Here is a 20659-nt window from a genome sequence, read left to right on the forward strand (position 1 = left end):
CGTGAACTGCATGATCCTGGAAAGAGTCTCTGGCCTGGGAAATCCTTAGTTTTCCTCCCCTTGCTTTTTTTCTCTCCTCCCAGAGATGTCTAGACTAAGGAGCAACATTTCTGTGCCGTGAAGAGCTCTGAGTAAGGGCACAGAAAACTCTTACTCCAGCCACCTTACCATCATTCAAAATCAAACTTTATGTGGCCCTGGGCAGCCTGATCTAGTTGGAGGTGCCCCTGCTCACTGCAGGGGGGGGTGGAGAAGATGACCTTTAAGTGTTTTTTCCAACCCAAGGCAATCTGTGAAGCAGTGAATCATGGTAGCATCCTGTTCAGGCTTTGAAATCCTGATCCTGCATCCCATAGTTGTCTTCTTTCCCTTGATGAACAGTCAGTGTTGCTGTTGCTATCTGCAGTCTGCTGTGTCAGCAGTGTCCCGGAGCTCCAGTCAGTGGCTCTGTTTTGTCAGGCTCTGCGTGGGGTGGCATTGCTGTGTGCCTGGATTTGTTGGTAAGCAGAACTGAGCTGTACCTCACCAGGCAACCCTCTGCCTCCTCTGCCTGTGCTGGAGGGAAGGTGTTGCTGATGTGAAGGCACCACCTCCATCCTGCAGAGAGGAAGGGACAGAATGTCTCCATTGACTGCTGTGTTCTTGGACGTGGGCTGAGCCTGTTCACTGGCACAGCCCAGTCTGCTTCCAGCCTTCTTCCCTTCCTTCTACATTTAGAAGAAAAGCAACCAAAGACCTGGGAAACTAGTGCAAAACCTACAGTGTGCCATATCATCAGCTTTTAGATCACCTCTGATGTCTCCAGCATATCTCTGTCCAGCCTGCACACTCATTTGGGGTTATTTTGCCATTTCCCTGGGTTTCCTCTGTAACTGGTTTTTTTTCCCCGAAACTGAGGTGTGCTTATCAACCACAAACAAGCCTAGACCCAAAGAAACAATGGAGCCAGATTTTCATATCCCTGTCAGCCATGGAGAAGACCAGACGTTCACAACTAAGAGGCCAGCCTTCATTCTATGATGCTATGATTTCTTTTTCGACCACCAAAGCTAAAATGCAGCCAGAACAAACGTGGGCAAGCACGTTGGAATCCACAAATGAGAGCAAGCACCCAGCACATGCCCTTCCAGTACCCCACCTGGAAACACCAGCCCCTGTGTTGCAAATAGTATCGTAGTATAGTCAGGGTTGGAAGGGACCACAAGGATCATCTAGTTCCAACCCTCCTGCCATGGGCAGGGACACCCCACAGTAGATCAGGCTGGCCAGAGCCTCATCCAGCCTGGGCTTAAACACCTCCAGGGATGGGGCCTCAACCACCTCCCTGGTCAGCCCATTCCAGGGCTTCACCACTCTCATGGGGAAGAACTTCCTCACGTCCAGTCTGCATCTCCCCACCTCCAGCTTCATTCCATTCCCCCTAGTCCTATCACTACCTGAGATCCTAAGAAGTCCCTCCCCAGCCTTCTTGTAGCCCCCTTCAGATACTGGAAGGTCACAATAAGGTCACCTCAGAGGCTTCTTTTCTCCAGACTGAACAGCCCCAACTCCTTCAGTCTATCCTCACAGGAGAGGTGCTCCAGGCCTCTGCTCATCCTTGTGGCCCTTCTCTGGACACCTTCCAGCACCTCCAGATCCCTCTTGTAATAGGGGCTCCAGAACTGGAGGCAGTACTCCAGGTGGGGTCTCACCAGAGCTGAGCAGAGGGGGAGAATCCCCTCCCTTGCCCTGCTGGCCACACTTCTCTTGCTGCAGCCCAGGCTCTGGTTGGCTTTCTGGGCTGCAAGTGCACACTGAGAGCTCCTGGAGAGCTTCTCCTCCCCCTGCACCCCCAAGTCTCCTCTCCTTAGGGCTGCTTTCCAGCCAGCCACTGCCCAGCCTGGATTTGTGCCTGGGATTGCCTCGACCCAGATGCAGGACCCTGCCCTTGGTCTTGTTGAACCTCATGAGGCTGGCTTGTGCCCACCTCTCCAGCCTGTCAAGGCCCCTCTGGAAATGCCGATCGGAAAGGTTTCTTCATGGCCTAGGATTTTCCTCTCTGGGGATGGCAGCAGAAAAACCCAGGGTCAGAAACAACTTAATGTTTTCCCCCTCCATCAGCCAGGTCTAACAGAGGACAAAGGAAATGTTCTTCTGTATTCTGTTGCAGAGTGTCTAAGCCATAAACTGGGGCCAAATGGCCTCCCCTTGAGCACAAATAACAACAGGAGAAAGATCCATATGCAATCGAGTGTGGGATGAATGTGCTTAGCTGATCATTCGTTTCCCTAATATTTTCTTTATGAATAGGCTTAAGTTATGGTAAGATGGGGCTTTATGGTCCTCTAAGTCTTGCTGGTGTCAAAACAAATGAACTAGCCATCCTAAGGGGGAACCATCAATCCCGTAGATGTGTGTGCATGGGTGTGGGGAGTCAGACCTATTATACCTTTAAGAGCAAATTAGATGCTGTTGCTATGATTCATAATGCTATATATCTAATGGCATGACTCGTCATCTAGAAAATAAACGTTTCGAGCCAGTTTCTCATCTCATAAATTTCCCCTCTGGCACTGAAGGACATAAACTAAATGGGCTGACTCACAAGGAAACAATACAATTTGGATACTTTTAAATGGAAGATAAAATTGCCTGAGGGCACAGAGGGGCGTTGGGATCGCAGGGAGTGGCTTGCAAGCACAGGACAATGTGTTAGGGGCCCCCCCTCTGGCATCCCCAGCAGGCAGGGCTGCTCCTGGGAAGACCTTGCTGCTTCCAGAGGTTGTTGGGTTTTCCCAGGTTGGGAGCTTGGTGTGACCAGCATGGTGAAGGATCCAATGTGGAGATGGCCACGTTAGAGGACACAGTCTCAAACTGTGCCAGGGGAAGTTTAGGCTGGAGGTGAGGAGAAAGTTCTTCACAGAGAGAGTTGTTGGCCATTGGAATGTGCTGCCCAGGGAGATGGTGGAGTCACTGTCCCTGGAGGTGTTCAAGAGGGGATTGGATGTGGCACTTGGTGCCATGGTCTAGTCGTGAGGTCTGTTGGGACAGGTTAGACTCGATGATCCTTGGGGTCTCTTCCAACCTTAGTTATACTGTGATACTGTGGTAGGTTGGACTTGATGATCTCTGACATCTTTTCCAACCTTATTGATTCTATGATTCTATGTTGGAGATGGTGTTCTTGTTGTGGGTGCTGTCACCTGGCAGTGAAGAAAGGTTTTGCTGCACGTTTCCAACAAGGCAGCAGGGAAGGATGGGAAATCTGGAGGTGCTCACTCCAAGGCCTTAAGTTGCAGCAAGGGAGGTTTAGAGTGGATATTAGGAAACATGTCCTTACTGAAAGAGTGTTCAGGCATTGGAACAGGTTGTCCAGGGAGGTGGTGGAGATGTTGAAAGTCATTTGGATGATCAGTACAGGGACATGGTCTAACAGCCATGTACAGGAAGATATTAGGTTATGGTTGGACTTAGTGATCTTAAGGTGTTTTCCAACCAAGCCATCATTCTATAGTTCTAAGACAGGAAGGGAAGGTAACCCTCAGCCACCACAGATGAGGGAATTTGCTGTGTATTCCCACCTGCAGTTCTCACAAAGGCTGCAGCTGCCCATGGCATGGATCTCAGCACCTTCACTAGATCGTTTGTCCATTACTCTTGGTCTTGCTCTGCCATTGGGCTCCTGTTCTGAGCAGCTGCTGCTGTTCCCCTGGGTTTGTGTGAGCAACATTGGGTTACATTGTCAGAAGGAGAAAGGGAAAGAGAGGCCTTCACACGGTTACCACTTGTGGAGGAGCACATACCTACAGCATGCCTTGGGGCTGGGCTGGTTAAAGCTGCTACCTTTGCAGGGGAACGTGACTCCAACTGCTGATCTCTGCCAGAGCCAAAGAGCAGCTTCTGCCACTGCTGGCAGCACCTGGAGCCAACTGGGGAAGGAAGGGTGGGCTCTGTGTGAGATACAGCAAAAGCTGTATCTGGTTTCTAAGCTGGGAGGACCAGGGAGCCCTCAGAGCTCATGGAGCTCTCTATTCGTCCTGAAGTTCCTGTGGAGTGCTTGTATGTCCCCACAAAGCAGGCTGGGAGGCACAGAGCCTCCTAAAACAATGATGAACATCTTTGTGCAGGGAGCTTCATCCCTAATTTCTGCATGATCTTCCTCATTTCTCCCTATCATGGTTTTAAACTAGAGCAGAGTAGATTTAGGTTGGACATTAGTAAGAAGTTCTTCACAATGAGGGTGGTGGAACACTGGAACAGGTTTCCCAGGGAGGTGGTGGAGGCCCCATCCCTGGAGACATTCAAAGTGAGGCTTGATGGGGCTCTGAGCAGCCTGATCTAGTTGGGGATGTCCCTGCTTACTACAGGGGAGCTGGATTAGGACATCCAGAGATCCCTTCCAATCCAGAGCATTCCATGATTCTGTGATGAGTTCTCTATCGCCACTTCCCCACTCCATTTTCCAGTCAGTACCCTTTGTTCCCAGGTACCAACTGGAAAATCCTGGAAACCAGTGGCTCAGAATCCTGCTGGAAAACACAGGAAGGTGTGTCCTGGCACCCTGGCTACTCCAACCTGGCCCTGACGTCAGGGAGGGAGGCAACAGCTGGCACTGGGGGCTAGTCACGCCCTGGGTAACCCAGTTAGTGGGTGTAGGTGCCCTCGCCTTAATGAGTGCAATTGAAGGGCACATCGATTAGCTAACCTTGTTTGGGTGAAGGTTGACACAAGGCAGATGACTGCTTGGTACCTGCAGGATCTAATTAAAATGGATGTGAGGCTAGGCAGGCTGAGCAGAGGGAATTGCTCATCCAGGCCTGCACTTACCAGCAAAGAAAAAGAAAACAGAGGCAAGGAATTGACTATTGGATTTGGCTAAAGGGCATGGGTGGGGTGGGAAGGGATTTCTTCCCTGGGTTGGGGATGTGAAGGGAGGAGATGGTTTAGGGGACAGGGAGTGAACATGCAGAGCAGCAAGGGTTGGGGTGGCAGCAAAGTGATGCTATTGGTGTGATTTCACAGCTCTTCCAGGGGTCACCTATTGTCTGTCCTGCCCCACAGTGCGTGTCCATGCACATGTATCCACAGCACACAGTTCTCCTGCTTCCCAGGGAGAGCACACGCTTCCCCATCCATCTACCTGCATCATTTGCTGGTTTCATCCTGCACAGACCCGTTGCTCTCCACAGACATGTATCTGTTCCCATTTATCCAGTGTCAGAGAAACTCCTTTCTCTCTTCCCTGCTCTTCAATCACTTTGTGATGCCCTTTCCGACCCAGCACCTCGATTACATTCTAAAGAACAAAGTAAAATCATATCACATTTTCTCCCTTTCACATGGTTTTTTCCTTCCTTTTTGGTGTTGTTTTTTTTGGTGTGGGTTTTTTTTTCCCCTTTCCTTGTGGAACAGTCTCATTTTGTAAATGCCTGGAAGCAAAAAACCCAAGTTTCAGAGGCGGGAGGCTCGAGGCGCCTCGATAGAAGTGCCGGGGGGCGCTAGGGGGAGAGTGACAAAACCCCTGGACGATGAGAGCCCTGACGTCAGGCTCTATTTATACCTCCTCCTTTCAGAAACCTCCCTGGGATGGTGCTTTTCCTAGAGTTCTCTGCTGAATGGCACAGCCAGCAGAGCCATCCCTGTCCTCCTCAAAGGGCACGGTTTGATCTCCGAGGCGTGACTTGGCAGCGCGGGCGATATCGCTGGGGCCAGGCTTCCGCAGGAGGCTTTGAATGGGCGGAATGGTGCTGCTGGGAGCTGGGCTGCCTACATGGATGAGGGCCCATGAAGGCATTTCGGCCCCAAAATGTGCTTTTTGAAAGGTCAGAAGCATTACAAAGAGGTTTGTTTTAGCAGAGGAAGTTTTGGTGTGATGATTATCCTAGCAGGGTGTTGTGGCTTCAGGGTTGAATGTTGGCCATATGTGTGTGTGTTTGTGTGCAGGGAGAGATGCTGCCTGCCAAGCTGGAGCTGTAATTAGTTGCAACAGGCAAAGGGTAGCAGGAGAAACCATGGTAAATCCATGCAGGATTTACAGCCCTGAACTACAGCAAAATACAGAGCAAGCGATGCTCCATCCTGCAGCCAGGGCACTGACACCGAGCACCAGAGGCTGTGAGATGAGCACAGGGGAGACAATGTGGGGTCAGACCTGGAGGGCTTTGGGAATTCAGGCAAAGTGTTTCAACCTCAGACCCCAGCAGATGAACAGCTTTTATTCTGAGGATCCACTGGCATCATTAGGAGCAGTCAGGAGGCCTCCTGGTTAGACTGGGGACAGCCTGCAAAAGGAAGACTGCTTGGCTGGGGAACACCCTGAAAGTATTTCACAGGATTGTCAGGATTGTTGTTTTCTTTTTTCCTTCTAGATGCTGCCATTGTGCTTGTGACTGTCCCTCCTGCAGGTGAAGCAAGTGGCAGGTTGCTTGGAGGAGGGCAGCTCATATGAGTAACAAAGCTATGACAAGGATGAAAGTGGGGATGCAAGAATTCAATGGTGCCATGTCCACACCTCCTGGGCTGGTGACTCCACCACCTCCCTGGGCAGCCTGTTCTAATCTTTGACCACTCTTGCAGCAAGGAAATTTTTCATGGTATCCAACCTGAACCTCCCCTGGCACAATTTCAGGCCATTTCCTCTAATTCTATCACCTGATACTTGGAAGAAGAGACCAACCCCCACCTCATTTCAACCTCCTATCAGAGAGTTGTAGAGAGCAATGAGGTCTCCCCTCATCCTCCTCTTCTCCAGACTGAACAGCCCCAGTTGCTTCAGCTGCTCCTCACCAGCCCTGTTCTCTAGACCTTTCACCAGCTTTGTTGCCCTTCTCTGGGCATACCTGAGCACCTCAATATCCTTCTTGGAATAAGGGTGCCCAAAACTGAACCCAGTATTCGAAGTGTGGCCTCACCAGAGCCAAGAATACTGCCCTATTCCTGCTGGCCACACCATGATAGGAAGAAGTTCTTCACAGAAAGAGTGATTGGCCACTGGAATGTGCTGCCCAGGGAGGTGGTGGAGTCACTATCACTGGAGGTGTTTAGGAAGAGGCTAGATGGGATGCTTGGTGCCATGGTTTAGTTGATTAGATGGTGCTGGTTCATAGGTTGGACTCAATCTCAAAGGTCTCTTACAACCTGGTTAATTCTATTCTATTCTATTCTATTCTATTCTATTCTATTCTATTCTATTCTATTCTATTCTATTCTATTCTATTCCTGATCCAGGCCAGGGTGGCCTGTTTCACTGCGCAGCAGTAGTGTAAAGGTACCCAAAGTAAGATGTCCAGGGTCACAGATAGGCTTCCATCTGTGTTTCTTCAGCTCAGGTACCATCAGAGGAGATCACTTCTGCAGGATCATGCCAACACTCCACATCCCCACACCAAAAGCAGCACCCAGGGTTGAACCAGCATCACTCAATCCACAGGAGCTAAAGCCCAGGGGGGTGAAGAGATTCTCCCAGGGCCATGTAGAGAGTCCATGGCAGAGCTGGGCAGGACCTCCCCTGTATTCCCCAGCGCCGGTGCTCTGCACACCCCCTGGTGCTCAGTGCTGTGCAGCCCAGCTGCTGGCCAGGTTTCCCCAAGCCCTTCTCACACGTGTTCACACCTTCTGTTCTCACGCCAGGCTTTCAAGGGAGCCCTGATGAGCTCATACTGGTGCTCGGGGAAAGGCGACGTTATCGAAGACTGGTGCAGGTGTGACCTCAACGCCTTCGATGAGAACGGACTCCCGAACTGCAGCCCTCTCCCTCCGCCCGTGTACGTATCCTCTGAGCCCCTCCCGCAGGTCACAGCCCTCCAGCACCCTTCCCTGCCCCTCAGGCTCGGCCCATGGGCACCTCCTTCCTCTCAGCTTCCAGCCCCGGTGCTGTGGTCCAGCACTCCACTGCGTGACTGATGCCTTTAGGATATCCTGGCTCCAGCTGTGGCCCTGGAAGGCTTCCTTATAGATTTTCATCACCTGATTAGCAGGGCTTGTAGAATGGGATTTCTAATGCTGAAAGAAATGGAATTACAGTGCAATTCATTGTGGCTTGTCAGAGCAAGAGCAAATCAGGAGCAAACTGATGGGGAATTAGCTGAGAACGCAGGAAGACTGGCTCCAGTGAGCCACAAGGAGCAGAACACCTTCTTAGTGAGCCAAAATCCACGGAGGGGATTCATTTCCCATCCTGAGTTCAGCAAACAACGCTCAGATGTTTGGAGCTGGGCTCTCTGTAGCCTTGCACTTCGTGTTGCCATTTACCCCAGTACAAAAGGAGCAGAGGCCTTTGCGCTGGCATGGCCAGGAGCACGAATCTGCTCTGCCTTCACCCCTCACCATGCATTCCTTGGGCTCCTGAACAACTGCCCTGCTTTGACTATTGCCTACACCTCACAAGCCTTGATCATGTGCAGCTGGGTAAATTCAAAGCCTCTTCTCTCCCTCCCACTCTCCCTTGCCTTTTCTTATTGGTGTTGCAGAGTAGAGCCCCCCTCCTGTAGACTCAACTCCATCATGTTGCATGAAGGTTAAGCTGGACCCTCCCCTTCTCTCTTGCTCCTGGGTAGCTGGTCTTTGTCTCCTTGTGGGAATACTGTGGGCTGTCCCAGGCTCTTTTTGAAGAGATATTTTGGGTTGCATGTCTGTGATTGCGCAGCCTAAGCTTTTCCAGAAGCAGGGGGAGGGAAGGACACATTACAGTAGTCTGAACTCTACTACCATCAACTAGCAGTTCTTCCATGCTCACCTGCCTGCTTTCCGCTTGTGCTCTTGTCCTTGAGGGTCCCTGTGCCCATCCCTGTGTATGAGTGTGAGCCCTGCCTGGGGTTGTATCTTTGTAGAGGTGGACTCCTGCCCAGACAGAGAGCTGATGTCTTACTTGGTTTCTTTCTTGTCTCCTGCCCAGCCTGCGCCTCTCCCCCAACGTGGAGCCCTCCAGCACCGTGGTCTCTCTGGAGTGGCTGGATGTGCAGCCAGCCATTGGGACAAAGGTGTCTGACTACGTCCTGCACCACAAGAAGGTGGATGAGTACACAGACACAGACCTCTACACAGGTAGGTGCAGCTGCCAAGGGCAACCTCCTCTGGACGCACAGGGCACTTGGAGCTGCTGCTTCTATTTTGAATGGGGCATAAAGCCATGGTGTCATATGAGGTATCAAAAGTGCTTCATTCAGGAGGTGCTTTTGAAGGCTTCTGCAGGCATAAGTATTTGAGGGGAAGGGGAAACACAAAAATGCTTCATAGCAGAAGGAAATTATTTGCCCTTTTTCAGGGTGAGGGCTTTGAGCTTGAGTTTCTGACTGATCTGGTCAGATCAGTCTGAAATGCTACAGGATGGTGGCTGTGGGAGGAAGGTCATCCCTCAACAACTCAAACATTTACTGCTCCGTTTCAGTGAGTACTACATTGTACACCAGCTCTGAAAGGACACTTGAAGTTGTCTTGCACACATATCAAAGTAACTGGAAGCCTACAGTGTTTACTGAGAACATTTAAACAGCACAAAACTCCAGGAGAACCTGGTACTTGTCAGGGTTGGATTTCAGTTCCCAGCTCAGGCTTGGACTGGGCACTCTGCCTTGCAAAGGCCTTGTCAGCAATTCAAGCCATGCTGCAGCAGCTGCTAGGTGAGGTGCAGAGATGTGAAGGATGTGATTTGATTTGACTGGATCAATGATGTATTTCAGAAACTTGAGGACCTGAGTGATGGCACTGCCATGTGGAAAGCCAGGCAGAACCTCCTACTGCTTTTTGCTTGAGGATTTTGGATGTAGTTTGTTGAAGAAGCTGATGTGGCATGTCAGATACAGACAGTGTTGATGACCAAGGCAGAGATTTAAGTCTGTGTGAAGGCTCCTACCCTCGATGCTGGCAGTACTTAATTTCAGCCCCCTCGCCCCCCCTCCCATAGTCAGGGAACATAGGAAGAAGGTTTCTACCTGTCACTGGAGTAAAGCTCTGTAACAGCTCCTGCTCTGGGTGATTAAAAACCTCATTTGCTGTAAGGTGGAGCCTGGTTCAGTGTATGGGAGGCTGGGCTGCCTGCCAGGACAAGGAACCAAATTGAAGGTAGGGACAGGGCTGCTGTTGGAGGGAGGAATATCACTGCACTCATCTAGCTTTGCAAGGGCTTCCTGGACATCCTGGCAAGATGTTTATTTGTGATTCCCTGGTGGGAAGTAAATTTCTGGAAGATAATTCAGAGCAGGTCTAGAGAAGAGGTGGTTGAGGGGAGACCTTACTGCTCTCTACAACTCCCTGAAAGGAGGTTGCAGCTGGGTGGGTGTTGGTCTCTTCTCCTAAGTAACTAGTAGTAGGACAAGAGGAAATGACCTCAAGTTGTACCAGCAGAGGCTTAGCTTGGACATTAGGAAACATTTCTTTCCTGCAAGAGTGGTCAGGCATTGGAACAGGCTGTCCAGGGAAGTGGTGGAGTTACCATTCCTGGAGATGTTCAGGCAATATGTGGATGTGGCACTTCGGGCACAGTTTAATGGACATGGTGGTGATATGTTGACAGTTGGACTTGATGATCTTAAAGGACTTTTCCATATGAAATGATTCTATGATTCTGTGATTCTAGGAGTGGGAGTTACATGCAGGCAGTCTTTAGGTCTTGGTCAGAAGCTTTCTCAGCTTGTGGTGGTAGCATTTTTCTTCTCCTCACTGATTTTGTAAGACCTTCTGAGCCAAGCCCTTTGCTGCCATGAGGGCAAACTGCTCCAGCTCCAAGTCACAGGGAATCTTTTGTTGCCTCTGTTCCTCTCAGGCCCATTGATTCTGTTTCTGCAGCCTCTCTTACCACCACATCCAAAATCTTTGTGCTACAAGAGCTGGACTTTTTCTGCTGGAGAAAGCCAGAGCCCCACATCTTGGGCGGTCCTGGCTGTTTGCGGGGACCCCTGCAAGGAGCTCTGGTTCCTGGCTCGTACACCAGTCCTGTCCCACAGGAGCTTTCTCCTACACCTTGCCTGATATGACCATGGCCCCTGGGTTATGTTTGTAGTTTCCCAACATGGAAGAGGGTTTGTTCTCCACCTTGGGGGGCAACTTTCAGTAACAGAGAAAGAAAACAAGCCACCGAAGGAGGGGCTTTGTTTTGGATGGGGATTCCAGATTGCTCACACATCGGTCAGGTGAGGCCAGACCAGGGATGTATGGGGCTTCTCCTTTGAAGTCCTGGCTGCCAGAGTAGGAAATACAGATTATTATTATTATTATTATTTTCCTTTTATGACTGCCATGTGTTTGACAGGTGATTGAATTCATTTTGGGGAGCTGCCCCTCTCTGGGGGACAGTTTGAGACAGAATGACCTCATTAACAATTAAAAAAGAAAAGCCAATCCTAAATCTCCCCCTGTTTTCCAGGTTGGTTATAACCAAACAGCATTCCTGCCTTCATTCCTTTCCTACCCTACAGGCCCCTAATGCCAGATGACTTGATTCTTGCAAATACCTTACCTAGGTTTGCAGAGGTGCTGATTGCTGCAGCTCTCAAAGGCTTTGCTTGGGACCATGCTTCACCCAGCCCAAAATCCTGCCATGGTTATCCCCTCACCACTATGATCCACTCACTGTGCTGTATCACATCTCAGCAGCATCAACCAAAACAATAAGTCAATCTCAGAAGGGGGAAGCTTTTGGAGGGGGAGGATGGTGTATGAAATTTGGATGGCTTTTGATGGATGTTTGCAGATCTTCCTCCTGGCTGCTGGCAGGTTGCTCCTGTTGCTGGGAGGAGCACCTTGGGCATTTGCAGGGCATGGCAGTGCTGGGCAGGGGTGATCCTGCAAGGTTTGAGGGCTGTTGAAGCTGCTGCCTTTCATCCATTTGATCTCTTGAGTTTTTGTGTGTGGGTTATTTGTTCTTGTGCAGGGATTTTGTTTTAGTTCACCTGTGGTCATTTTGTTTTGGGATTCCTGACATTGGCTGGGGCTAGTGCTGTGCCCAGCTGCTCTTCAGCCCCATGGCAAACTGGTTCCTGGCTCCTGCCTAACCTACCTTCTGCCATCCTCTTGCCCCACAAAAGCCTCTGGGCTCCCACTGTTGCAAAACTCCTTGACTTGCCCCATGATTTCCAACTAGGAGATGCAGCCTTGAGCCAGAAAATATTTGCACCTCTTCTTGGGGCAGCCTCAGGAGGGAATCTGGTTTAGTGCGTGTCCCCTCTCTCCCCACTGTGCTCCGCACAGGGTAGCGGTGCTGCAGGATGGGGCAGAAGGAGCTCCCGTGGCTTGGCTGCCCCCCGCTGTACGTGCATGTTAAAGAGGCTTCTTGCTGGTGCTTAGCAAAACAGCCCTTGGACCATCTGAGGCTGAGAGGAGGTGAAGCTGCGTGCGAAACAAACCACGCTTTCAACACCAGCGCGCGGGGAGCGAGCGGCTCTCCGCCCGGCAGCCAGCAGAGAAGATGGAGAGCAATTACATCCCAAACTGTTTATTAAAACTTGTGGAAATTACTCATAATTCCATGTGTGTGACAGCTTTGTAGTTGAGTGATGCTCTTTGTTTGAACGTGGGGGCTCTGGAAGAGGGCGAGAGCTCGTGTGTGTGTGTGCGCGGCCGGCCCCGCCAGCGCATGATGTCATGGACCAAGCAGGCTTGAGAGAGGGAGAGGGAGAAATGTGTTTTACAGGGTGAGGTACAAACTGAAATGACTGTGAACATCTGGAACTGATATTAGGCTTGGAAAATGTTTTCTGTCACTCCAACACTCCTCTGGAGGAAGGTTTCTGAAGTTAAGAAGCTCCAAAGGGGGATGAGGGGGAGGGACGAGGGGATAACATGACCGTGGTGCAAAGTGCTTGTTCTGTCTCAGTTCTGGTTGCTGTAGCCAGGCTGTGTCCCTGCCTGTGCCAGATGGGGGGACCTGTGGTACCACTGTCACTCATCGTGGTGGCCCTGGCTTAGATGGTCCCCTGGATGAACAGAGCCTCACTGCCTGCCATGGTTCTGTGGGGCAGGCACTGCATCCTCCAGCCCATGATGGGTAGAAGGACAGAAGGATCCTCACCCTGGTTTTAGTGTTGGAGCTGAGGAGCAGAGCTGGGAGGCCTCATCAGAAAGATGAAGGGTGAAATCTTTGAGTGGGGACAGGGAGACCTGTGCCTGCTTTAACACTACCTGGACCATCTCTGCATCCCACCTGGGAGGTCAGAACAACCTGGAGGCTGGTGCAGGTTGGAGTGGCAAACCCTTGCCAAATGCAAGGTTTATAAAGGAAAAAAAACACTTTGAATGTGTTTGCAGTGTGCACACAGCAGAGCTCTGGAGGACTAGGGGCTGGGCTTTTACTGTGGGAGGTCCTTGGCAGGAGGCTGCCCTACCTTGAGGTGGTGGCTGTGTTGCTGCTGTGATGTTTTGTAGCTCTGGAGTCTCCCTGGTCCCTTTCTCAATGTTCCTCTCCCTGGTGGAGTTTTTTTTTCCCTTCTGTCCATATCTTGTTAGCTGCTGGGTCTGTGAGCACACATCTCTGGGGGGCTTCACAGGGGTGGTGAGGAGGCCCAGAGAGGTAGTGGTTTGAGAGTGTGAGCTGTCAGAGTGTCTCAAAGCACTTAGCTGGTGCTAAGTCAGACCTTGTACTCTGAGGTGGGAATGGTCTCTCCCTTGCTGTGCAGATAGAGGGGGAAAAAAACAAGACACAGAAACAAAATACCTTTGCTGAGGACCCACAGGCTGACCAATGAGATTCTGCACCTCTCACTCATTCTCCGCCACCATGGTGGTCAGCCTTGTACCCGTGCAAAGCACATGCATAGCTGTGTTCCTTGAGTGTGAAACCATCTCCTCCTGCCTGTGCTTCAGTACCAAAGTGGATAGGACTGGGAAGATGCAGAGAAATGAAGCACCACATACAGCTGAGGGTGACAATGAGGGCAAAAGTGACACTGCCACAATGTGCTACTTGCTCTGTGTTGCTGCTAGCAGATCATGAAAGAATTATGAGTCTTTACCTCTCTCCCAGCCCATTGTCTTCTGCAGAGGCTCATATGCTGTGGTTTCCTCCTTTTTCTGTGGTACCACTTCTGCAGCTCAGTCAGTGTGTGCTGACAGCTGAGTCAGTGTAGCTGGGGGTATTGTGGGGTATTAGCTGAATGAAGTATCAGGCAAACACTCTCACTGCTCATCTGCTTTTACACAGCAGTGCTGCTGCTGGGCATCAGAAGCCGTGTCCCAGAAGCACAGATGAAGCCTAAGCAAAGACTCCCAAGCTTTGGTGTATCTCGTGACATCAAGAGATCTTGGCTGCTCCTGGCTCTCTTTGGCTGGGCAGTGATCACGTTCATGAGAAGAGATAGCCCTCATCCAGAACAGCTTGTAATCCTCAAAGAAACAGGGAGAACAGAAACACAGTCTGCTGGATGAGCTTGGTGGAGATCACGTAGACCTCAGAGCAGGAGAATACTGATTCTGGCAGCTTGTAGTGTACCAGAGCTTTCCACATACAGGACAGTGGTGTGGAGAAGAGCTAGCAGGTAAGCTGGTGTCTGGAGAACAGAGTGGGCAGAACAATGTACAGAGGTTGAGGGTATGGTTATATGAAGGCTGTGCTTGCCACGCTGCTGCCTGCTCTGGGCAATGTTGCTCTGCACAATGCTGCTCTGCACAGGAGTGTCTGAATATGATTCATGTCTATAAAAGAAAGTGAAAGAGGTCAAACCAGAAGGCTTAGTGGTTTGTACACTTGCAAGTTGTGCTCCAAACTGAAGGTTGAGATATCTTATTTATAGCTTAACTCTGTTCTGTAGAGCATTGTTCTGACCTGTCTGAAGGGCCAGGGCTGTGTAGATATAGCTATGGCAACCATCACCTGCACTAGCCTCGTGTGCCTCTTGTGGCCTTCCTCTGGCCTTGCTCCAACACTTCTCAGCTGGTTTCTCAGTGGGCAGGTGTTTGGCTGACCATAACCACCAGTCAGTGAGGACTAGCACACTCTTGTGCTAGGGATGGAAATGCAGCTTCATCTGCAAATACCTGTGTGCAGGGAGCCTGGCCAGGGCAGGGCTACTGTGTGAAAGCTGGCAATGCTGCTGCCTCTCCTCTAACTAGCAAATGGGCAAAGATGTTTTCAACACCCTGAGCACCCTGCTGGAGTGCTGAATCCACTTCACTTGATAGCAGAAGGAAAGCTGATTCAAAAAGAAACCTTTGAAGAGAAGGTCAAGTTTTTGGAAGCTTCTTCCTGGGCTGTGTTGTGTAATAGCACCAAGCAAGTGCTTAATTTTGGCCAGTGCACTCACTGTGAAGCACTGATTCCTCTCCCACTGGGACAGCTGTAGTTATTTCCACCTACCAGTGTCATTTTTGTATCCTGGAAAGCAGAAGGGAGGTGGAGGGTTCTCAGCTCTGCGTTAGGGCTGAGTCAGTTGCTGAAGTATTTCATCAATTCCTGTTTCCATATGATGGTTCCAGGGGTTTTATTTTTATCTGCCCAGACACCTTTTGGCCAGACCTGGGCATTCTCTTTGCTTTCTCCCACATCATTTCATGGGAGGAGATCTGGGACTGTCTGCCCATTCCCTGCTGTCTGTGGAGGACGGAGCAGCCTGGATGGTGCCGCGAGCATGTCATGCACTTTAAGAGCGTGGTGTTTGCCAAGGACTTTGTGCTGTCTGCTCAGAGCTACCTCTCCCTCAAGGCAAAGGTCAACTGTAGATGCTCCCATCTGACTAAGAAGGCTCTGAACTTCTTACACAGCAGTTAAGGAGGCCAGTCATAGAGGGTTTTTACTGGTCTGTAAGTTTATCCTCTAGGATTTAGTTTCTCCTGATCTGGAAAAGTCAAGACCACAAATCCATCAAAAGCAAAGGCTGCTAACACAGTCAGATGGATCATGGCCTGTGAGGGTGGCTCAGTGGAACATTTCCATGAGAGCCTTCATTGACTAGACAGGCTTTTCCAATCAATCAATTGTGGCTGGGATTCGGAGGGAAGCCCAGCCTGTGTTTGCAAAGCTGGTGCCTGGCAATGCAGCCCTGAGCTGCTTGGAAAACAGAGGCTGGAGGATATCCATGGGTGCAACACAGCCTTGATCTGGGAGGAAAATTGGGTATGCTTGTGGAGCAAAGAATATGGATCTTCCCTTTGGATGGGCCCAGGCTGGGATTCCCTGCCAGGTTAGGAGCTTCCTGGAGACTTTGCATGCTCCTCACATTCTGGCCAAAGCCTGAGATGAGATCTTGAATGGGATAGGGAATCTGCTTCCCAGTCCTCTGGCTGCTGTGGAGGTTTCCCATGCGTTCAGCTTTGTCAGGTGGCTGAAATACAATCCAAGAAGTCAGACAATGTCCCTCCACACTTCTCTGGAAGGAAATAAGGTAGGAAAGGGATCCAAGGAGGCACAAAGGCTGCCTTGGGACAGCCTATTCTGTCCTGTTTGAAACCTCTCAGCCCCAGTGCAGGAGGTACCCTGGGGACGCTGCAGTCATTCTGGGCTGTGATCCTGTCTGTTGCCTGCTCTGCCCTGCCAGCACCAAGGCTGCTCTAACCCACACTGTTCCTCAGGCACATCTGTGTTAGATGGCACAGGGTGGTACCAGCCCTTTGTCCCTGCATCTCCCAAGCTGGCTTGTGTACCCTGTGTGTCCTGAGCACCGTTGTCCCCTGCCTCCCTGTTCACCAAGATGGATGGGAGCTCTCCTGTTGGGCAGTGGCTCAAGATAGGACATGTCATCTATTCCTCATGATGCTTTGCTATGAGGGAAGTGAAGTGAAAATGGAGAGGGATTAAACCTCGAGTCAGGGGATTTGCCAATTAAAATAGCTGCTCCTCTGACAGGTTTCATATGATACAAGAGCAGAGAGAGACTCTCCCCATTCCCCCTGTGACCCCTCCCCAGTTTGTTCAGCTTGCCATGGGTTGAGAGCTGGCTCTTAGGAGCAAGAGGGCAGCTGGGTCTAGGTTACATTTCATGCTGTTTAGATAGGATAAACCTTTCTTCCCTGTAATTGGGTGATTGGACTTGGGAGCTTTCTCAGATATTAATCTGGAGACCCCAGAGGGGTTCAGATTAGGGTATGGAGACATAATAGGAAATGCTGCTGTGGGTAGTTTGGGTTATGGGGGATAGAGTGGATATTCTACAGCATTCCCCTGCTGGATTCCCAGTGATCAGGTCTGTGTGGTGGGGTCAAGGAGCAGTCCTGTCCCAGCATCAGGTTGACTTGGTCTCTGCTGGGAGCAACAATCTCTTGCCACCCCTGAAATCCTGGCCTGCCAGAGAACAGGACCTCTCCTTTGCCAGAGGGAGGAGTGGGTGTTGCTGACCAGCTGCTGGGGTTCTTCACAGAGGAGACAACCTCTCTTTTCAAATGGACTTCATGTCTTCAGGTACCCTGGGATAGAAAAATCTTCTTATTCTGAACTGGAGTTGTTTGGACCAAGTGAAATCTTCTTCCTTGCTAGCTCATGTCCTGCCAATCCTGTGGAAGGGATTGATGCATCCCAGAGGGGTTCATTTAGAGCAGTGAGCATTTAAGTGCAAGCTTTCATCTGTCTTATGTGGGAGATGCATTTGAGGAAGGATGTCCTGTTGGTCCAGTCAAAGCCAGTGCAATGAGCTTGTCCCTGTAGCCACAGGAGTGCCAATTAGGGATGCTGGTTCAGTGCAGGTTTCCCTTCTCCAGCACCCCTTGAGATGCTGCTGCATCCTAAGCAGCATCCCAGGGGGTGCTGAAGAAGATAAACCCAACCTGTTTATACTGCAGACTTGTTTGGTGTGGTGGTTAATACCTCCTCCCAATTCCTGCGTGCTGTGACCAGGAGCAGCTCTGCAGCATTGCTGGACGCAAGTTCTGCTGATACAAGCCTGGCTCCAGGCTCTGGTCTGCAGTGCTCCTTCCAGCCCTCATTTCTTTTTATTAACAGTGAGATGACAGATAGAGGATGGTCATTAATTTAATAAAGGAAGTTTCTGATCATGACTACAGAAGCAAAGTCCTGAGGTTTTTTGTGGTGGTCTGATGACTCACTCTAATGAAACTGGGCTAGGAAGTATCTGACTGGAGCTTGGAGCATGGCAATGGCTCTTTCTACATAGCAGCCAGGCTCCTACAGTCATTCTACTATCCTTGGCTGGGCTGTTGTTGTGACTAGCCTCACCAATATGAACATTGTCCCATTGACAAGACCTAACTTTCAACTCCAAAGAGGCTTGTGGCCCTGTGCAGCTTGGTCAGTTTGCTGCCTTTAATAGGGCTCACTTATTGTTTCCCTGGTGCTGGCCCTGAATGCCTGCCTGGGGTGACAGTGGAGTCTGGTGTGCTGAACCATGGCTGAGGGACCCTATGTGTGGCACACTCATGTGTGTGCACCCTTCTGAGGACACCAAGGGCAGGAGCAGCATGATGGCTGTGCTGTGAGAGGAGGGCTTGTGCACAATCACAGATAATGCCTGCCTTTCCTTTCTCTTGCACTCTTGTCTGTGGAAATCAATGCATCTCACCAACCTCATTCTTCTGCCTGGGACATTGAGGCATTCAGCAGTAATGGCCAAAAATGGTGTGGGGGCTCTAAATCCAGAAGAGCCAGTTAAGAGCAAGGGGTCTAAATTCATGCAGAGTTAATATTTGCTTTGCTTGCTGCTCTCAGCCCTCAACAGTTCACACTTGGCTGCTGATATTTTCAGATCTCAGTTTCCAGTTCCTCTGGAAAACTTTGGTGTTGCTTTGGTGGGTGGAGAGTGTCCAAGTTGAAGGTGCCTGTCCTCTGAGGGACAGGTTGGACTTGATGATCTTTGAGGTCTCTTCCAACCTTGGTGATTCTGTGAAGGCAAGCAGCAGCAACAGCTATCCCCAGGCATCAAAGATGTCATTGGATTTGCCCTGTCCTGGTGCACAGCTCTCCTAGGGGGGTGCCAAACCCTGGGGGGGTAATGTGCAGTGGCCATGGAGGTCCTACCACCGCCCTGCAGCTGCTGGAACTTCCTCTGCCAGACACCCTCAGGTAGGTGTGATGGCATTTAGCAGCACAGCCCCATCTTTATTTTCTTCACTGCAAGAGTGGTCAGGCATTTGAACAGGCTGCCCAGGGAAGTGGTAGAGTCAGCATCCCTGGAGGTGTTCAAAAACATGTAGACATGGCACTTTGGGACATAGTTTAGTGGGCATGGTGGTGTTGGGTCAGTGGTTGGACTGGATGATCTTAGAGGTCTCTTCTAACCTTAATGATTCAGTGATCTTGGCACCCTGCTTTCTGAGGACAAAGGCATGAGACCATTGTCTCCTTATTTAAGCTAAGATTTCTTTGAAAGGTCTCAGACTTTTTCCAGTTTGCAAGGATGAGCTCAGAGAAGCAGCAATAGCTGCTTAAAATTGGGCACTGGGGCCCCTAGACCTAGAGAGAGGCTGCGCATTCCTCTCCCGGGGGGGCTGGGAGGACTTTTGGCTCAAGGTCTGCCTGGCCCCAGCTCCCAGCCTTCCTGCTCCCTCTTGTCCCAAAAGCAGGAGGCTGTGGAGAGGCATGCTGGGGCTTGCTGGGAACGGGGCCGGAGAAGGGAGCGTGTGAGCATGAGGGATGGCATGTGATGGGGGACGCGGGAAAGCTGCCCAGTTCAGCCAGGCAAGGCTGGGATGGAGCAGGAGCTGGGTAGCTGGACAGGAGCTCCCTGCTCGCCCCAGCTGCGCATCGCAAGGGTTGGCTGCTCAGCATCTGCCTGCATCCTCCAGCTGCAAACAGCTGGCGAGTCCATCGGGAACATGCTGAGCTGCACTGGGACCGACCCTGCTTCGGCTCAGCAGGGTCAGCCAGCTCCCCTCAGCTCCTGGCCGTGGGCTGATCCTGCACCCTGTGTCCTCTGCTCCTGGGGTACCCCACGGGCGGGCCGCTGGGGTGAACCTCTGCCTCACGCTCTGCATGCACAGGGGTGGGCAGAAGGTGTGAGGAACACCAAAGCCAGGCAGCAGGGTTGGGAGTGGGAAATGCCTTCCTCCCTGCCCCTCACGCTCATCAGCCAACCTCCTCCAGCATTCCCTTTATCTGCTAATATTGGTCATAAAACAATCCAGATCTGTCCATAATCCTGTTAGAGCCTTTGACTCTTGCTCCTGTGACTCCCAGCAGCTCTAATTACAGATCCTCATGCTGGTGATTAATGACTTGGTTCATCTTCAGTGGCACCAGTTTTCCATGTGAAGCCTGCTTTCCCCCCACAATGATTTGTGCAAAGGGGAGAGAAAATCCCTGCTAAAAACCAACAGCACAGAAATGTGGCCTTGGCATTTTGCCTTCATCTGGCCCTCCTGCATCCCGTCCATCCTCTCACTCCTCTCCCCCCAGCCTTTCATCTCGGAGAGAAGGATCCTAATTGCCGCGCGCTCTAATTTTGCTGCACTGTAACCCATAAATCACTGTGACACACGGAGCATTTTCATGCTCCTTAACAAAAGGAGCAGGATTTTCTCCTCTGCTGCGTGTTTTACAAGTGACTAATTGCATCAAGGCACCTTTGAAGCAATGACTTCATCAATTGCTCATCCTGCAGGCGCGCTGCTGGTCTGATCTGCCTGATCAGAATCCTACATTTATTAGGATTAATTTATTCTCCAATCGTTTTTCTTTCGCCACAAGGACAGGAAAGTTGAGTGATGTTACTTGCTCAGCTACGTAAGCACGATTTCTTGCCTCATTACTGAGCCTCAGATATTTTTGTTGCATGCTGAAACTTCTCCAAATGAAAATGAATAATGGTAC

The 20659-nt window shown here is 50.7% G+C and overlaps 1 protein-coding gene across 1 annotated transcript in view; it reads left to right on the forward strand.

Moving 5' to 3' along the window:
- ASTN2 (astrotactin 2) overlaps positions 1–20659 on the forward strand; it is a 423548-nt gene that overhangs the window by 317326 nt on the left and 85563 nt on the right. The window contains exons 18-19 of the mRNA XM_054174585.1: positions 7609–7742; positions 8873–9021. Of these exons, the coding sequence (XP_054030560.1) occupies positions 7609–7742; positions 8873–9021 (283 nt within the window). The remainder of the gene's footprint in view (positions 1–7608; positions 7743–8872; positions 9022–20659) is intronic.

This window comes from Dryobates pubescens, chromosome 29, assembly GCF_014839835.1.
Source record: "Dryobates pubescens isolate bDryPub1 chromosome 29, bDryPub1.pri, whole genome shotgun sequence".
NCBI lineage: Eukaryota > Metazoa > Chordata > Aves > Piciformes > Picidae > Dryobates > Dryobates pubescens.